Raw genomic sequence first — 18,961 nt, 5'->3', positions numbered from 1 at the left:
AAAGGGAATTAGATAAATACTTAAAAAGGAAAACAAACGCTGGGCTATGGGGTAAGAGCAGGAGTGTGGGACTAATTGGAGAACTCGTTCAAAAAGCTGGCACAGGCAAGGTGGCTGAATGGCCTTCTATGCTGTATGATTCTATAATCAGTGCGTACAATGCAGGTAGCAATGTTTCTGATAATCTAAATTCACGCACAGTAATGTTCCATTCGAGTCTCTGCACCTCATTATAACTTAGTTGATAAGCAGCGACACAATTTTAAAAATGTTGCTTTGATAGGATAACAGCCTCTGAAACAGGACGGGATTTTTTAAAATCCAAGTTGCCACAGAATTCAGTGACTCAGACATGAAAGGGACCAACTGTGTTAGAGCTCCCTCCATTGGTACAATGATGTAACTTCACAAATTTTCCTGCAACAACTTGTATTTATATAGCGCCTTAAACAGAACGAAACGCCCCACAGGCGTATTACGAGATTAAAATAATTTGACACCAAGCCAGCCGCGTAGAGAGAAATTAGGGCAGGTGACCGAAAGCTTGGTCAAAGAGGTAGGTTTTAAGGAGCGCCTTGAAGGAGGAAAGAGAGGTAGAGAGGCGGAGAGGTTTAGGCAGGGAGTTCCAGAGCTTGGGGCCTAGGCAACAGAAGGCACGGCCACCATTGGTTGAGCAAGGAATGCTCAAGAGGGCAGAATTCGAGGAGCGCAGACATCTCCGGGGGTGAGTGCTGGGGGAAGAGAGAGAAAGGAGAGTTGTGGGGCTGGAGGAGATTACAGAGATAGAAGATAGAGGGGGGAAGAGTCCATGGAGGGATTTGAAAACAAGGATGAGAATTTTGAATGGTTTACTGGGAGCCAAGGTAGATCAGCGAGCACAGGGGGTGATGGGTGAGCGGGATTTGGTGCGAGTTAGGACACGGGGAGCCGAGTTTTGGATCACCTCTAGTTTACAAAGGGTAGAATGTGGGAGGCCAGCCAGGAGTGTGTTGGAATAGTTAAGTCTAGAGGTAACAAAGGCATAGATGAGAGCTGCAGCAGCGTATGAGCTGAGGCAAGGGCAGAGACGGGCGAGGTTACGGAGGTGGAAATAGGTGGTCTTAGTTATGCTGCAGATGTGCAGTAGAAAGCTCATTTCAGTTACAAGGACACCCTCAAAGTCTCCCTGACAAAGTCCCTGGCCAAAGACCACCCTAAGTGGAGGAAGTGCATCCGGGAGGGCGCTAAGCATCTCGCGTCTCATCGCCGAGAGCATGCAGAAATCAAGTGCAGGCAGTGGAAAGAGCGTGCGGCAAACCAGTCCCACCCACCCCTTCCCTCAACAGCTATCTGTCCCACCTGTGACAGGGATTGTGGTTTTCGTATTGGACTGTTCAGTCACCTAAGAACTCATTTTTAGAGTGGAAGTAAGTCTTCCTCAATTCTGAAGGACTGCCTATGATGACGACGACGACGACACCGACACCGGTCATCCCAATACTCAATTGGAGAAAATTTCTGCTCATCCAGAACTGGATGTCAGACGAGCAGTCTGACAACTGAGGCCGAGGAGGGGTCGAGAGAAGTGCTGGTGAGATAGAGCTGGGTGTCATCAGTGTATATGTGGAAACTGACGCACAGTCAGTGTTCTTGTTCAACCCAAAATCCCCAGCATTGAAGCACTGACCACACTCGACCAGCTCCGTTGGACGGGCCAGATCGTCCACATGCCTGACACGAGACTCCCTAAGCAAGCGCTCTACTCGGAGTTCCGACACGGCAAGCAAACCCCAGGTGGGCAGAGGAAACGTTTCAAATACACCCTCACAGCCTCCTTGATAAAGTGCAACATCCCCACCGACACCTGGGAATCCCTGGCCCAAGACCACCCAAAGTGGAGGAAGAGCATCCGGGAGGGCGCTGAGCACCTAGAGTCTCGTCGTCGAGAGCATGCAGAAAGCAAGCACAGACAGCGGAAGGAGCGTGCGGCAAACCAGGCTCCCCACCCACCCTTTACTTCAACCACTGTTTGCCCCACCTGTGACAGAGACTGTAATTCCCGCATTGGACTGTACAGTCACCTGAGAACTCAATTTTAGAGTGGAAGCAAGTCTTCCTCAATTTCAAGGGACTGCCTATGGTGACGGAAACTGACGCCATGTTTTCGGATGATGTCGCCAAGGGGCAACATGTAGATGAAAAATAGGAGGGGGCAAAGGATAGATCCTTGGGCGATACTGGAGGTAACAATGCGGCGGCAGGAAGAGAAGCCATTGCAGGTGATTCTCTGGCTACAATTAGAGAGATAAGAATGGAACCAGGCGAGTGCAGTCCCACCCAGCTTGGACGACGATGGAGAGACGTTGGAGAAGGATAGAGCAGTCAACCATGTCAAAGGCTGCAGACAAGTCAAGGAGGAGGAGGAATAGTTTGCTTTGGTCACAGTCACAAAGGATATCATTTGTGATTTTGATGAGACACGTTTCGGAACCCGTGACAGGTGCGGAAACCGGATTTGAGGGGTTCAAACATGGAATTGTGAGAAAGATGGGCACGGATTTGGGAGGCAACAACACGTTCAAGGACTTTGGAGAGGAAAGGGAGGTCATAGATGGGGCAATCATAGGATACTTGTAGGTGAGGAAGGCCATTCGGCCCATCTTAATTCTTCTATCGAGTGAGATCAGACAGCCCCTCATTTCAGCAACCAATCGAGTCACAAGATTTCAGGGTTTTCACCATCACTACACTATGCGTGCGTGCGTGCGTGCTACATAGACAATAGGTGCAGGAGTAGGCCATTCGGCCCTTCGAGCCGGCACCACCATTCAATAAGATCATGGCTGATCCTTCACCTCAGTACCCCTTTTCCAGTTTCTCTCCTTATCCCTTTAGCCGTCAGGGCCATATCTAACTCCCTCTTGAATACATTCAATGAACTGGCATCAACAACTCTCTGCGGCAGGGAAATCCACAGGTTAACAACTGAGTGAAGAAGTTTCTCCTCATCTCAGTCCTAAATGGCCTACCCCTTATCCTAAGACTGTGTCCCCTGGTTCTGGACTTCCCCAACATCGGGAACATTCTTCCCGCATCTAACCTGTCCAGTCCCGTCAGAATCTTATACGTTTCTATGAAATCCCCTCTTATCCTTCTAAACTCCAGTGTATAAAGGCCCAGTTGATCCAGTCTCTCCTCATATGTCAGTCCAGCCATCCCTGAAATCAGTCTGGTGAATCTTCGCTGCACTCCCTCAATAGCAAGAACGTCCTTCCTCAGATTAGGAGACCAAAACTGGACACAATATTCCAGGTGAGGCCTCACCAAGGCCCTGTACAACTGCAGTAAGATCTCCCTGCTCCTATACTCAAATCCCCAGCTTTTACTCTTAATTCAAGCTACTCGAGAGTGGACGGTAATTGCAGACTCCTGCTTTAACATTAATGCTGCATCACAATCATGTGGTCGACATCTTAAAGCTTATAAGGACACCAGCTCACCCCACACAGCAAACTCAGACCCAAAACTGCATGCTATTTACCCGTGGGCTCAACAGCATTTGGTTGCTGACTTCCAGGCCAACAGCAGCAGCAACAAATGGCGATTTAATCAATCTTGTCCAGAAAACCACTGGAGTGCGAGGAATTCAGGAAACTGACAGATTGTGGTTGGAGCAATACTTCATAGGAGCTAAAGTGGACACCTCAGGTTTCAGACTGGCAGAGCAGAGGTACAAACTAGCAATTCATTAACACCGTCTTAAGAGCCTCCGCAGCAGATTAAAACGCTAGTTTAGGATTCTTGTTTGTGTATAACCACTGCAAACTAAAGACGAGGCCAGTAGCCGTAACGCACAGTACGGCCAATCAAACCGAATGGGGGCTCTCGCTTTCTTTCCCTTCCACCCTGGAGCTTAGCTTCAGCAGTTTTCAGTCAGGTCACGCAAACACTACACTGGTGGTTGACGCTCCATCTTGGGAACGGGGAAATCAAATGATGAACAAGAGGAGACCTTTTAAACCACTTATTCACAAGCCAAGTTATATCCTGAAACATGGTTATGCTGTCTAGCTAAAACAATTCTCAGACAAGACAACAGCTTTTGTCAGATAATGTATACCTCAGTGACCTGCTTTGAGTGCCCCTTTAAGAGTGTTAAAATCTGTAAATTAATTTTGATCAGCTTGCTGAAATTCTCTAACTTACCTCTTGAGGGAGCTGGCGAGCTGAGCCGTCGGTGATCCTATCAAAGATTTTCTGTACTGCTCGGATCCTGACCAGAAACACTGGACGCACAGTGGTGGCTAATGACAGCAGCAAATGGCACGCTGAGAGCAACAGTTTCTCTGGCACCTGCAGGGACAATTCAGTTAGTAACATGAGGCTGCCTAGCTCCCCATCACCATGCTACAAGATTCAACATGGTAACCTCAGAGTGCGAATTTTCAGAGAGACGCTGCACCTCATGGGACACCTGGGAAAGATGGACAACACCGGAAATGCACCAACTCAAAAGAGGAATACTGGGCGTCTACAACAGAGCCCCGGGTGTGAATCAAGAAGCTTGCAGGTGCAGAGTTAGGCACCTCATCCGAGGACTCTTGCCTGTTCAGTGCACCAGGACACACACACACTAAATTCCATTGTCAATACCGACGCCCCCCCCACGAGACATCAATGTACCTACCTTCCTCAGCATCCGATACATCGATCAGTGTTCCCCCTCCCCCTCAATCACTGAAAACAGAGAGCGGAGGAATGAAGAAAACAGTGTACTCGGATGTTAAACTAGCTGTGGACCAGGTCCATGACAGCCACCAATCACCAACAGCAACCGCAGAACTCGCTAGTTTCATGACGGAAATGCAAGGTCACACAATTCACCAACACCTCATAAGATGGCTGGAGGTCTGCAGAGCCCGATGATGCTCACTGTGCATATTGGAAGGCCAGCTGGTGATGGACCAGGGTTTGCTCTCCCACAAAGTATGCAGGAAACCCGAGTTGGCTGCACGCATCCGAACTGAGCAGGAATCTTAGCCAGGTGGACAGAATGGCATGTTTCTGAATGATCATTTAGCTTCTCAGAGAAGATGTCGACGTACCTTCGAGCTGATGAGAGGAGCAGTGGCCTCCATGGCAGTGGAAATGAGAGAGACGAACTGCTCAGGATTTTGACGTTGAACGACGCTATAAAACTGACCTAGCCAGTGGGAGTAGGCCTGCAGCGCTGCCAGGGATTGAGCGTGACTGAAAGACAGGATAAAAAATACCAGACAAATCAGCGTGCAACATATGTTTGAGAATTGAACAATGATTGGTTTGTACTGACCGGGTATTTCGCAAAGCAAGGCCAACCCTCCCAAACCAGGGGGATGGACTGCAAGCTGCCTCAGTCAGAGGTCCTGAACTCATTTGGAGTCCCAAAGTGAAGCTAGCATGTGGAGCCGAATCACTCCTGCTGGCTTGCATCTCCCACCAATCCCCTGTCTGAGGGGTTCTCCAACCGAACCCTTTGCCATGCTGCTTCATAACTAGGTACGAGGCACTGAGTGTGCATGGCTCAGGGAGACACTCGTTTCCCTTGCTGTGGGAAGATGTCTGGTTTCAGCTTTCTGCGACAGAGATGGAAAATGACCACCTGGCAGGAGGAAACATGCCCAGTCACAGCACGTTCAGGCTCCAGCACCAAACATCTTCAGAATTTGGTGTCAGCTGTGGCTCAGTGGGCAGGACTCCTCCTCGGTGTGAGAAGGTTGAGGGCTCAAGTCCAACTCCAGAGACTTGAGCACACAAATCCAGGCTGGCACTCCCAATGCAGCGCTGAGGGAGTGCTGCATTGTTGGAGGTGCCGTCTTTTGGATGAGACATTAAACTGTGGCTGCGTCTGCCCGCTCAGGTGGATGTAAAAGATCCAGTGACACTACTGGAAGAATAGCACGGGATGTCATGGGCCAACATTTATCCCTCAAACATCACTTAAAAAAAACAGATGATTTGGGCACTATCACATTTGTGGAATCCTGCTGTGCACAAATTGGCTGCCGGATTCCTTACATTACAACAGTACTTGGCTATAAAACACTTTGTGACGTCCCACGGTCATGAAAGACGCTATATAAATGCAAGTCTTTTTCTTCATAATTCACACCGGTTTGAAGAGAAACCTGTAGTAGTCACTCCCTCACCAATGTCACCTATTGTACGCCCCAAGCAGTATAAGCCCATGGTATGCTTGGGTGGTCCGACAGTTCTCCCACAGCAGGAACGAGCCAAGCTGATCTGCAATGACATCTAGCTAGAAGTGCACAAACCTTGTCCCCTTGTACTTGATTCATTTTAAACAAGTGATTCACATCTCGTGTTTTCCCAAGGCTGGTAAACCCACCCACACTGGAGGCATTGCCCTTTGAAAGTTAGACAATCGATGGATTAAAGCCAGGTTCAGAGTAGAAAATACAACATTAGTGGCAGTGACTGCGCTGGATGGTCATCAGGTTACATTTTTATTCCTGATATTATTCATCTTAGAATTTTAGGTACAGGAGTTGTGTAATGACAGAACATTCAGCTACCGGAAACCTCCTTTCAACATCACCCAAACCCACTCCTGATCAATTAGGCAGTCAGGCATAGGACAGTGAGCAGAGACAGTGACAGAGCTTTGACAGCTTACATTGGTTCCTTTCTGTTAATAAAAGATGGATTTGTTTCTGGCTGCGGCAGAGATTATCTCTTACAGAAGGTAGGTACTGCAGGGAATTTAATGACCAGAGGGATCTCCTGGACTAGCTTTGATCGCCTAGATGGGTCAGAGAGGAATTTCCCAGATTTTTTCCCCCAAATTGGCCTGGGTTTTTAAAATCTGTTTTTTTTGCCTCTCCCAGGAGATCACATGGTTTGGGGTGGGGTGGAGTGTATGTGTTGTGATACACAAGGTATCGCAATTGTGTGGGACAGGCTAGATGGTCTTTGCCTGTCAAGTATTGTTCGGAATGTGCCAGGGCCTGACTGGAGGAAGAACATCCCATTACATCCAGCTCTCTATATCATGTACAAAACACATTTATTACACAGGATCTGCACTGTACTCACACATCAATCAGATCTGGCTTTAGTACAGATGGCACAGCTGTTTCCATGTCGTACAGCTTGATCTGGGACCCATACAACGTCACTTCCACCAGCCTGAGAAACAGTAACATACACAAATCAGAAGCAAATTAGCAGGACTGAGATCAGAAAAACACGCACGCAAAACTGTAAGGGAAGGTTGTAAATGGGAGGTACTTTACATGTAAAAGCATGCGTGATTCCCGAGACATGTCCTTGAATAAAAAAAGCTAGGCTTGTATTCCCCGGAATACAGAAGGTTAAGGGGTGATTTGATTTGAGGTTTTTAGGATTTTGAAAGGAATTGAAAGGGTAGAGACCTTAAAACCAGAGCCAGGCCATTCAGGGGAGAAGTTAGGAAACACTTCTTCACATGAAGGGTGGTAGCAATGTGGAACTCTATCCCACAAGAAACAGCAGATGTTAGCTCAATTATTAATTTTAAAACTGAGACTGATGGATTTTAGCTAAGCAAGGGTATAAAAGGATATGGCGCCAAGGCAGGTGGGTGGAGTTAGGATACAGATCAGCCATGATCTCACTGAATGGTGGAACAGGCTCGAGGGGCTAAATAACCTCCTCCTGTTCCTATGAGGTAGCATGGAGATTGCAGGGAACACCTGTAGGAGCAAAGCGATCCTGGGAAGAGTTTTTGGGAGTGTGTGGTGCATACCTCCTGCACCTCAACCCAGTGGACATTCTTCATGAACCAGACTGTGGAGGTCATCTCGTGGACAACCACATATACAAACCATCCAGCAGGAGTCACTGGAATGCAACCAAGAGCAAGAGCCCTGGCAGATTAACCCCTGCTTAGCTGACGGGCGGAACTGAAGCTAATTGTAGCTCCCCAACTCAAATCTACCATCAGCGCAGACCGGGCACCTGCTGGTGTGTATGGGTTAGCATTACACCACAGTGCCTTGGCCCACGAGGAGTGGGGATGGCCCTAACTTCTCAGTTTGCATCCAATTGCACAGGTACACTGGGTTGAGCTTCATTAACTGAGCACAACACCAAAGGAGAGAAATCGGCATTGTAGCCACGACTCTTCACTGAGGTTGGCAACAGGAGCCAGGTGGCTCTGCAAGAGAAGAGTGTAAGCACTCTCCTGGGACCGGTCCTGCTCCTCCTGCAACTGATCACTCAGCAGGAGGCGCCAGGCCTGGCAGCAGCTCCCTCACCCACCCTCGAGGCTGGGGAAAGCCAAGGAAGACGAGTACTTTATCCCCCAGAGTCTCGTTCGTACCTAGACAGAATTTATATCAACACAATAGTTAAACATCCGCAGAACTATGTAAAACAGGCCCATTCTAGACTATGGCCAGGACTGCCACATTATAGATCACTGGAGTTATTTAGCAGCTTCTAGAGCTCGTCAGGGTTAGCAAGTTCATTGCAGACATTTAGATACTTACACCTCTGTGCTTCTATCTATAGCACAAAGATAAATTATGTGACTACGTTTCACACTGTGGTCCTGGAATGATCGTTGCACAGGGTATCTCAACAGTGAAAATGAACTTTGGAACAGTGACCAATAATTTCATTAATTAAACATTCAGACTGTTAAGAGTCCGGAAATTAGATATTTAAACTGGTTCCAACACAGGCTATTGAAATATATGCAGTTATTATGTATTTTATTACCAAACAGGATTTTTGAAGTGACAGAAAGACAAAATCTTCTGCAGAGAGTTGAAAATTGATGAAAAATGACATGGAGTTGTTAGTAGCCAGTGACTGCAGAACGACAGAACAGAATAAAACTGGTACACAAACCTCGAATGCAATCAGAATCCCCGATGGTGAGCTGAATTCTTACTGTTGGACAGAAGATATACTCACTGCCTGTGGGATTCTCATGCAACTAACAAGAGAGATCCCCCCACCCTGGCCGGGACCAGACCTTGCACGGGTGTCCATTTGCTGCATTGTCACCAAATCAGCGAGTCAAGAGGACGAGGCCTTACCTTTCCACTACTCTGAGCGCATCATTAAACCTGGCTGCAAACACATCGCCGATAAAATACTCGGCCAGGCGACCGCTCGTCTGAAGCAGTGAGCTGAGGTCACGCAAAGAGCAATGCAGACGTCGACAGTCATTCTCTGCTGTAATATTCAATCTGTGAACTGAAGAACACAATTCATCAGCATACAACAGCACTCGAAGGATACATCACACGAGTCAGTGCAAGCAACGGCGCACTGCATTACCCTTCACCAATATAACTAGTGCCGCACGGTGACACCCCCTCACCAATATAACCAGTGCCGCACGGTGACACCCCCTCACCAATATAACCAGTGTCGCACTGTGATACCTCCTCACCAATATAACCAGTGCCGCACTGTGACACCCCCTCACCAATATAACTAGTGCCACACGGTGACACCCCCTCACCAATATAACCAGTGTCGCACTGTGATACCTCCTCACTAATATAACCAGTGTCGCACTGTGACACCCCCTCACCAATATAACTAGTGCCACACGGTGACACCCCCTCACCAATATAACCAGTGTCGCACTGTGACACCTCCTCACCAATATAACCAGTGCCGCACTGTGACACCAACTCACCAATATAACCAGTGCCGCACTGTGACACCCCCTCACCAATATAACCAGTGCCGCACTGTGACACCCCCTCACCAATATAACCAGTGCCGCACGGTGACACCCCCTCACCAATATAACCAGTGCCGCACTGTGACACCCCCTCACCAATATAACCAGTGCCGCACTGTGACACCCCCTCACCAATATAACCAGTGCCGCACGGTGACACCAACTTACCAATATAACCAGTGCCGCACTGTGACACCAACTCACCGATATAACCAGTGCCGCACGGTGACACCAACTCACCAATATAACCAGTGCCGCACTGTGACACCACCTCAATAACAAGCAGTGCCGTAATGCAATAACTCCTTCCAGTCAGTACAAGTGCTGCACTGCGTAATTTCCTCTCTATGAGCATAACCAGTGCTGCACTGCGACACCACCATCCCGTCAGTAGAACCAATGCAATATTAAAACAAGCTTTGCCAGAAGTGCTTACATTCAAACTTCCTCTTTTTATGCTAGTAATCTGCTCCAACTCTGGCAGATTCAACTTCAATTTAAAACAAGTCCCCTGCTCGCAGCATAAACTTGATTTATTGTTTTCATATCTGTAAAGTTAAATCCCTTAATATACCTGGAAAGACATATCCTGCAACACCCGAGTTTACTGCAGTCAATGGTACAGGTTGAGGTGACACATTATCAGCTGTTAACAGGAGCCCAACCCCTTACCTTGCCCGGAGGTTACGACAAACTGTTGCAATCCCAGGTAAACGTCAAGATTATCCTGCAAGATGGGAAACTAGGAACAAAGAAAACAGACAAGGTATGAAAGCAGCCCTTAAAACGACAATTATAACCCGCTCAATCATTTAACCATTTTAATGCAAGTACTGACTCGCCAAGGCTTCTTCGACAGCACCTCCTAAACCCGCGACCTCTACCAGCTAGGACAAGGGTAGCAGGCACATGGGAACACCATCACCTCCACGTTTCCCTGCAAGTCGCCCACCATCCTGACTTGGAAATATATCGGCGTTCCTTCATCATCGCTGGATCAACACTCTGGAACTACCTCCCCAACCGCACTGTGGGAGTACCTTCAGCTCACCACCATCTTCTCAAGGGCAATTGGGGATGGGCAATAAATGCTGGCCTTGCCAGCGCGCTCACATCCCAGGAACACATTTTTTTAAACTGACTGTCCTCTGCAGCTATTGCGGGGGCTGGGTGGTGTTAGCCAGAGTGGGTTAGACAATGGCCTTTCAGCTCTGGGACTGGAGTTCAATTCCAGTGCTCACTGATGGAATAGATGTCTCTCAGAAAGGCTACAAAGGCTAGTCAGCAGACAGTGGACACATCATGTCAGTCGAGGCTGAGTGAAACCCAGGGCAGTCTCAATTCATTTTCTAATGGACAAAGGCCCATAATCCAAAACTACACCTGGTTTGAGAAATGAAAAATTGTCAAATTTATGCATTTGGGGGTTCTCTCGCTCCCTCTCACTAGCGGCTGAGAAACATTGTGGGGCTTGGTTGGGGGAGTTTTACTCTGTATCTAACCCGTGCTGTACCTGCCCTGGGAGTGTTTGATAGGACAGTGTAAAGGGAGCTTTACTTTGTATCTAACCTGTGCTGTACCTGCCCTGGGAGGGTTTGCTACTGATACTGGGTGCCGAAATGGAAAGTGTTCCATTTCCTAGTGCCAAATATCACTCACTACGAGCACAAGATTCATGGTGTACCATGAACCTACGAAAACCAGGCCTGAAAGATTTAGTTTCCAGCAACAGTACCAGACTGAAAGACAGTAAAGCCTGTCAGCCCATCCAGTAACCTGTGCTGTTCCCTGGATGAGTCAGAATATAAATTAATTTCTATTACTGCAGCACAGTGCCAAAAATGCAACTTACATTTGCAATTCAAGAGCTGATTTAGGAAGTGCAAAAAGAAAGGAGGAAGTCCAACTGCTTAAAATGCAAGCTGCAGCATTGCTGTGTGCCAGGAGTTATCAATAATGTAGAAACAGTTGTAGTTACAGGCCTTTAAACTGTGTCCCTGCCACTAAAAGGGGGTGGGAGCCGATTGGTGGACGTATAGTTAGTCCGCCAGCCTAACACTGGGGCGTAGGGAACTTGCAGTAATGCAATGCTCGGTAAGTGCTACTTACGATTGTAGAAAACGCATGAGAAGGGAGGAGCTCCATCACTTTGGCCACTACTTCCAAGCTCTGTCGCAGGTAGCGCTGCCACTCAGTCTGTTGCTGCAGGTAAAGAGAAGCAAAGATGCTGAAACCTCCTCAGACACATTATACAGTGGGCTCATTGTGGTCTGTGGGAGCTTGCTGGGCGTAAATTAGCTGCTGCGTTTCCTACATTACAACAGTGACTGCACCTCAAACATGCTTGACTGGCTGTAAAGTGCTTTGGGATTCCCCGAGGACATGAAATGCACTTTATAATTACTAGTCTATTTTTCTTCTTTATCCAACTGAAGGTTCTTATGTTGGGAGTAAATAACAGTGATTAGGGCACGTGCGTTGCAATAATGAGTTACAAGAACATAAGAAACAGGAGCGGGAGCAGGTCATTTGGCCCTTTGAGCAGTTATTGCGTAGAGCTTTCGAAACAGATAAGTTCACTGTCTTAGTTTATGCAAAATGGTGTTTTCACTGGTCAACAAAATCGCCCTACACATGGCAAGTGCTGGGGTGTGCTGTGGAATGTCATGAGTCGAATCATGAGCCCTGGTCCACATTAAAAGCAAGACGTCCAACGTTCAAAGACATCACAAACATTTTAGAACATTAACATCTTGTGTAGCTCCTCTTTAGTGTGCCCACACGACCAACCTAAAGCAGTAGGCCACAACACCACAGTACAGCCATCAGAATCGGTGCCAAAAAAAATCAGTTAGTGCTCAGGGCGACAGTCCACCCTGTCCAACCCACCCTTTCCCTCAACGACTGTCTGTTCCTCCCGCGACAGGGACTGTGGCTCTCGTATTGGACTGTTCAGTCACCTAAGGACTTATTTTTAAGAGTGGAAGCAAGTCTTCCTCGATTCCGAGGGACTGCCTATGACGATGAGGGCGACAGCAAATCCTGGGATAGTTATGGATGCTTGCGATTCTGAAGGCAAGCTTTTTAAAAAAATAAATAAATAAAAAGGAGCTAAATGCAGATGTTGGCTATTATCAGTAGGCCATTGAAAGCCCAGCAACAGGAGCTGAACTCTCAAACCAAAGTGCAAGTAATCCCACTTAAAAGACTTGCATTCTATGTATGGAAATGTATAGCATGTGTATGCTGGGGAGAGGGGCAGAGGCAAGGAAAGGTGCAAAACAATAGATCTGCAAACATGACCTTTGTGTGGAACAAAAATAGGTTAAACAAGAGGACGGTTAAGTCAGAGACAAGATAGCCTGGTCCATTAATGCTCGACAATCCAAGTGTGTTGCAGTTGTGGCTGGGGGGGTGGGGTCTTTATTCACACCACTCAAGTTTATACTGCGGAGGTCAAAATGTGATTTAACATTAAAAATAAATGTTTTAAAAAAAATCTTTTGAGAGACTTGCCAGGTCAGGTCTTGCTTCCCACTGGGCTGCTCAGTGATAGAACAACTAGCCGAGCAAGATGTGCTCCCCCACCCGACCCCCACTCGTTCAGGACTAATCCACAGCAGTATCTTCAGCGCACTTACATCATCATCCAGCGTCTCATCGTCAAGTTCTTCCAGCTGGGCCTGATTGTAACGGAACTGTATCCGATGTAAAACCTCGGTCAGCAGTAGGACTAGAGCACCTTTGTACCTGTGGGGAGGAGCAGCGGTCAGCGACACTCACAGGGCAACCAATTACAGCACTCAATAAATCCGGGCAGGAAAGCTCGACGCTGCCCATTAGTACAGATCAGTTTAGGTTTCCTCTAGTTCTGCCTCCTTCTCCAATAGCAGCAACCTGTTCCAGTACAGGAATATAGGAATGCGAATGTCTCTTCCACCCTCAGTACTGGACCCATTAGTGCCATTTTCTTGGACGACTTTGCTCATTGCTGGCCCCAGGCATGCAGGCTGGGGACTTCCCCAACTCACTCACTTCCTTGCAAATGAGGAGAGCAGACAGCATCCAACTTCACACCAAGGACAGGAGAAAGTATCAAATCATGAGGTTTGTGACTATTGTCAAATGGGAGTGTGTCGGGCCTGGGGTCGTGCAATGGTTTCTGAATGTTGGGGAGAGACGAAGCAATTGGAACATGGGTACGTAAAAGTGCTATTTATAGGAATATATAATGGGATAGGTAGGGAGCTGTCATGGCGGCTGTATTTGGAGAATTGCAGTTTGCCAGAATGCAGTTGGATAGAACTCTTGGTAGGATGCGATTGAGGAGAAAGGGAGACCAAGGCAATACCATGAAACGTGAGTGCAAAAAGAACAAGGGGCAGGCAGGGAAAGATTCATGCATGCTGATTAAAGATATTCCCATAGAAAGAATGAGAAAAATGACCTGCAGGGACACAAGGCAAGAGGAGATAACTAAAGTAAGGGCGAGACTGTGTCGAGATGAAGGTGTCACAGACAAAGGTTTGGGCAGCACGATGAGAAGGGTCAGAGCGGAGGCGGGTAATGTTGAAGTGGAAGGCAGTTTTGGTAATATGGGGGAGGAAGCAGAGCTCGGGATTCAAGCTGGCCACCAAGATTCCACAAGTCCTGATTCAGCGCAAAATGGCAGCTAGGGAGATGAATGGAAGAGAGAATGGAGGTGCTAACAAGGGCCAAAGAGTTTGCAGTCTTTCGATCAGGCAATGTTAGAAACTGTTTCAATAGGAAGAGCTAAATGTTTCTGGAGAGAAGGGATAAATGGATTTAGTGAGGGAGCAGTATAGTGTGCTGGCTTCCATTAAGATAGACAGGCTTGTTGGGCTGAAGGTCCTTTCTCCCTGAACAATGGAGCTAAATTGTTATGGATAATTACCCATAAATGGTGACTGAACATTTTTCTAGCGTGGGAGACAATAGATGGAGACGTCAGGAGAAAAATAACTGAAGGGCTGTCTTAGAACAAGGTTAAACTACAGAACGGGAGTGGGAGGATTACCCAAAGGCCTACGGTGATAATTTTCTATAAAGACAACACCCCAAGTGACTTCCCCCTTTCACAAAGAGACTTTCATGAAGTTAAAGAAATTGGAATAGTTTAAAGGTGGAGAATGTTGTATCGGTATTTACAGCATGACTCAGTACGTTTGCAGTGTTTAACATTTCTGAGCTCAGCTCCTACTTCATCCCCACTTGACAAACTTCCACCCCCCTTGCATCAGTCAAGCCTCAATTATTTCAACAATTGCGTGCCACGAAAATTAAAAGTTCAACATTTTAATTAGAAAATGTCAGTTTTGGATCAATGCAGTTTCACAAATGTTTGAAGAAGGAAAATCAAAGACACATTGGGTTAAAGTGCCGCCTGGTTTAGTACGGCTCTCTGCATGTCTCCCAGTATAGGTTTGATAAGCAGATGTGAAATGCTCGGAGAGAGCTGCACACAAGACGACAACCTCCAACCCTGATGCTCACAGATTAGCAGAATGTGGCGGCAAGAGGAAGTGTTAGCCTGAGTCATCTCTTGCTCATAACACATTCTCAACTTCAGTTTACAAACCAGAACAACTATTTAATTTGCTCACTACACGAATAAGGCACAGCATACAACTCACACATCCTGTGTTTTACTTTCACAGGCAGCCCAGGACCGGCAACGGTACAATTTTCAGTTTTACACAAACAAAAACACTTCCCACTTCGCAGAAAGTCACGTTGTGGTCTTGTATAGAAACCTGCTTCCTGTTGTGTTGAAGACACTTGATAGCAGTCTATGAAACCATCCTTTCTGCTTTTATACTAAGGAGTCACTTCAGGTAGAAGAGGTTCTATAATTGTCATATAACCTGGGGCGATTTGACAAAAAACACACATCTCCCAAGATTCGGCGAGGAACATTTTCCTGGTTGGGGATGCATTAGCCATATGTCCTCTATCCACAGATGCTGCCTGACCGGCTGAGTATTTCCTGGTTTTATTTCAGATCTCCAGCACCTGCAATATTTTGCTTCTGGTAGTTTGAAGGGTGGCTGTGTGTCTGAGATCTACATTGTACTGCAAGATAGTGTCATCTGAAAGGAGAGAGTCACTTGGTACATTTTGTGCGTCAGTGTTAAGCAGCAAATTAGATTAATCTGGCTGTCCTGTGGGATATTTATCCAGGTCCCAATGAAATGGGTATCATCGCACTAGGTTAAACCAAATCAAGTATCTTCAAAAAGACTGTCAACCTTCAAATCACCCAAGTGGCAACAGACTGGATAAATACCTGGACCAGTGCACTTCCAAAGGTAGACTGTGTGGTGTTGAGCAACCTTTAATGGGAAAAATAGGCCCAGCAGTTTCGTACTTTCTATTCCTCGCCTGTAAGTGAACTTAAGCATTCCTTTTTTGTATCTTGTGCTCGGTCATAGCACACTCAATGAAATATGCTGACATCTAACCGTTCTCAAATACTGGATTTCACATACTTTCACAAGCAGGGTCAAACATTTAGCCAACACTATAGCTCAATAGTCATCGTGAGTAATACTGTGGGCTGTTTCAATGTACTTACCATAACACTTCTGCCTTTCAAAGTCGCAGGCTTTAGAAAATAAGTCAGGGTAGTAAGACCAGAAAGTTTGTGGAAAGTAAAAAGCTATTTAGAAGATTTTTTTTTAAACTCAAAGGGCTGATAAATGTTTGGAATATTCTGACAAAGCATGAGACCCAAATGGAGGCGTTCACGATATTATGCTGGGGCAGTTAGGGTACTGGGAGAGGAGAAACTTTTAATGGGCCAAGTGGTCTTTTCTCGATTTTTATGTTCTTCTGATTGCGACAGTTCTGGCCGCTACATCCCATCACCAACCCATCTATATCACCATCGTACTCCTGGACAAGAGACCTGCAGAAAGCAGAATAACCACTGAACGTGAATCCACTCGGTTAAAAAGAGGATGGTGGGGGTCTGGAACTCACTGCCTGGAAGGGTGGTAGAGGCAGAAACCCTCACCACATTTAAAAAGTACTTGGATGTACACCTGACGTGCCATAAACTACAGGACTATGGACCAAAATGGCCTCCTTCCGAGCTGTAAATTTCTATGATTCTATGAAAAGAGCCCTGCCAATGAACAATTAGAATTGTGTGTAGGGGTGGAAGGGGCGGGGGGGGGGGAAGAGGAGGTTATAGAGAAAGAATGGATAGAAAAATCAGTTCCCGAACACAGCCTCTGAATGACGGCAGTTGTTGCGAACAGATAGGTAACATCCTTTGTAGGAAATTTAAGCTTTCGGATAAACAGGCATTTTGGCATCTGCAGATAGTAATGCCCAATAAAGGTGCCCTGAGGGAAACCGGACATGAGAGCTCCATCATATAGAAATATAATAACATTACCCAAGTCTGAAATCGAAGTTGAGGAAACGCTCAGACAAGGGATTATCTTTATATCGCAGACATGATGTAGCAAAGATGTCAGACTCAAACAGCATTGTCCCATAAATCTTAATAGACTTCAACAGTCTCATTGCTCAAAAGAGATATATATACACCTTAGTGATGCAGGGAGTACTTTGGTGCAATAGATTTATGAAGATCTCAAGTCAAAGACAGTGTGCGCAAACTTAAACATCAAAAATTATGTTGTATAAATCCTCAGGCCTGGCCTTTCTAGAGGCAGTTCACAACAACGTCTCTCGTTCCTGGAGGCGTCAGAGAGGAATTTCCTTCACATTAGATTGTAGTGCATCCTTGAACAAACTACCGTATGGTACGGGGGTGCAGGAGCATAATGGTTATGTTACAGGACTAGTAATCCAGAGACATGAGTTCAAATCCCACCACGGCAGCTGGGGAATTTAAATTCAATTAAAATAAAATCTGGAAGCAGCAGCTAGTATCAGTAATGGTGACCATGAAACGACCAGATAAAACCCCACCTGGTTCACCCAACTGGTCCTTTAGGAAAGGGAATCTGCCATCCTTACCTGGTCTAACCTACACGCGACTACAGACCCAGAGCAATGCAGTTGACTCTTTGCCTGCCCTCTGAATCCACTCAGTTGTATTCAAAAAGGTGGCTCACTACCACCTTTCAAGGGCAATAAATATATACTGGCCTTGCCAGCGACGTCCACATGCCAAGAAAGAATTTTTACAAAAACAATGGCTACACTTCTCCATGGACAACTGCAGGTCAGTGATCCTAACTTCCACCTCTGCAGCCGAGGAAAACACTCATTTCACAAAAGAGATGAGAAAGACATGAGGGGGGGGGGGGGGGGGGGGGGGGTGGGGAGAGAAACGTGAGACCCAGCACAACACCCGATTTCTGCCTCCACTATCCCACCCAGAACTTCATTCAACACATTGACTGCTCTTAAATTCCTGATACTTGGCCTGAATGTGAACTTGTCATGGTTTAATCGGAGGTAGAGTTCCAGATTTCCCATTTCATGTTCCTCTAGTTCCCTTCTTAGTTGCTTCTTTTCAGGGATAAGAGCCCAAGTATCAATTTTTCCTCCTTGCTCAGCTCTCTGATTTTAGTAAGCAGCCGCATGACCAATGTTCCATGAATTTTTATTTTTCCCCGATTATAAATCGCTCAACCATCGGTGGCCGTGTCTGCAGCTGCCTGAGCCCGAAGCTCTGGAACTCCCTCCCTAAACCTCTCCGCCTCTCTACTTCTCTTTCCTCCTTGAAGACGTTCCTTAAAACCTACCTCTTTGACCAAGCTTTTGGTCATCTGCCGTAATTTTTTCTTATGTGGCTCGGTGTCAAATTTATCTGTTTTGTCTTACAACACGGCTGTGAAGTGCCTTGGGACGTTAAAGGCGCTATATTTAAAAAAGTTGCTGTTTTTGTTGCATGGCCCATTCAAATTAACCATGCATGCGCAAGCCAGCTGCAAGCACGAAGGTCCTGGAGCGCTGTGTGGCCGCGTAGCTTACAAGGACTCTTCACCACAGTGCCTCCAGGATCTGAACTCCGTGTCTCAGTAACCAGAACTGTGCGTGTGGTCTGACCAGAACACAGTTTTAGCCGGACACAATGCAACTTGCATTCTACTAACTTAGCAATATCGTTACGCATCCAATTTGGTTGGTTGAGTGCTGCTGTACAATGAGTGAATGTGCTGAACCTGAGCCTTCTAGCCATTCCTACATCTCACTACTCAGCTATTTCAGCGCCATTGCTGCAAGTATGCAGTC

General features: G+C 46.7%; 1 protein-coding gene across 2 annotated transcripts in view; it reads right to left on the bottom strand.

The window, feature by feature from the left end:
- xpo6 (exportin 6) overlaps window positions 1–18,961 on the bottom strand; it is a 56,418-nt gene that overhangs the window by 20,825 nt on the left and 16,632 nt on the right. For both annotated transcript variants that reach the window (XM_070900838.1, XM_070900839.1), the window contains 7 exons: window positions 13,366–13,474; window positions 11,834–11,926; window positions 10,397–10,466; window positions 9,066–9,225; window positions 7,075–7,167; window positions 5,085–5,229; window positions 4,186–4,332 (listed from right to left, as the gene is read on the bottom strand). In XM_070900838.1, coding sequence (XP_070756939.1) covers window positions 4,186–4,332; window positions 5,085–5,229; window positions 7,075–7,167; window positions 9,066–9,225; window positions 10,397–10,466; window positions 11,834–11,926; window positions 13,366–13,474 — 817 coding nt within the window. The remainder of the gene's footprint in view (window positions 1–4,185; window positions 4,333–5,084; window positions 5,230–7,074; window positions 7,168–9,065; window positions 9,226–10,396; window positions 10,467–11,833; window positions 11,927–13,365; window positions 13,475–18,961) is intronic.

The sequence above is a fragment of the Pristiophorus japonicus genome, chromosome 15 (assembly GCF_044704955.1).
Source record: "Pristiophorus japonicus isolate sPriJap1 chromosome 15, sPriJap1.hap1, whole genome shotgun sequence".
NCBI classification, from domain to species: domain Eukaryota; kingdom Metazoa; phylum Chordata; class Chondrichthyes; family Pristiophoridae; genus Pristiophorus; species Pristiophorus japonicus.
This window is presented reverse-complemented; position numbering and strand designations above follow the sequence as displayed.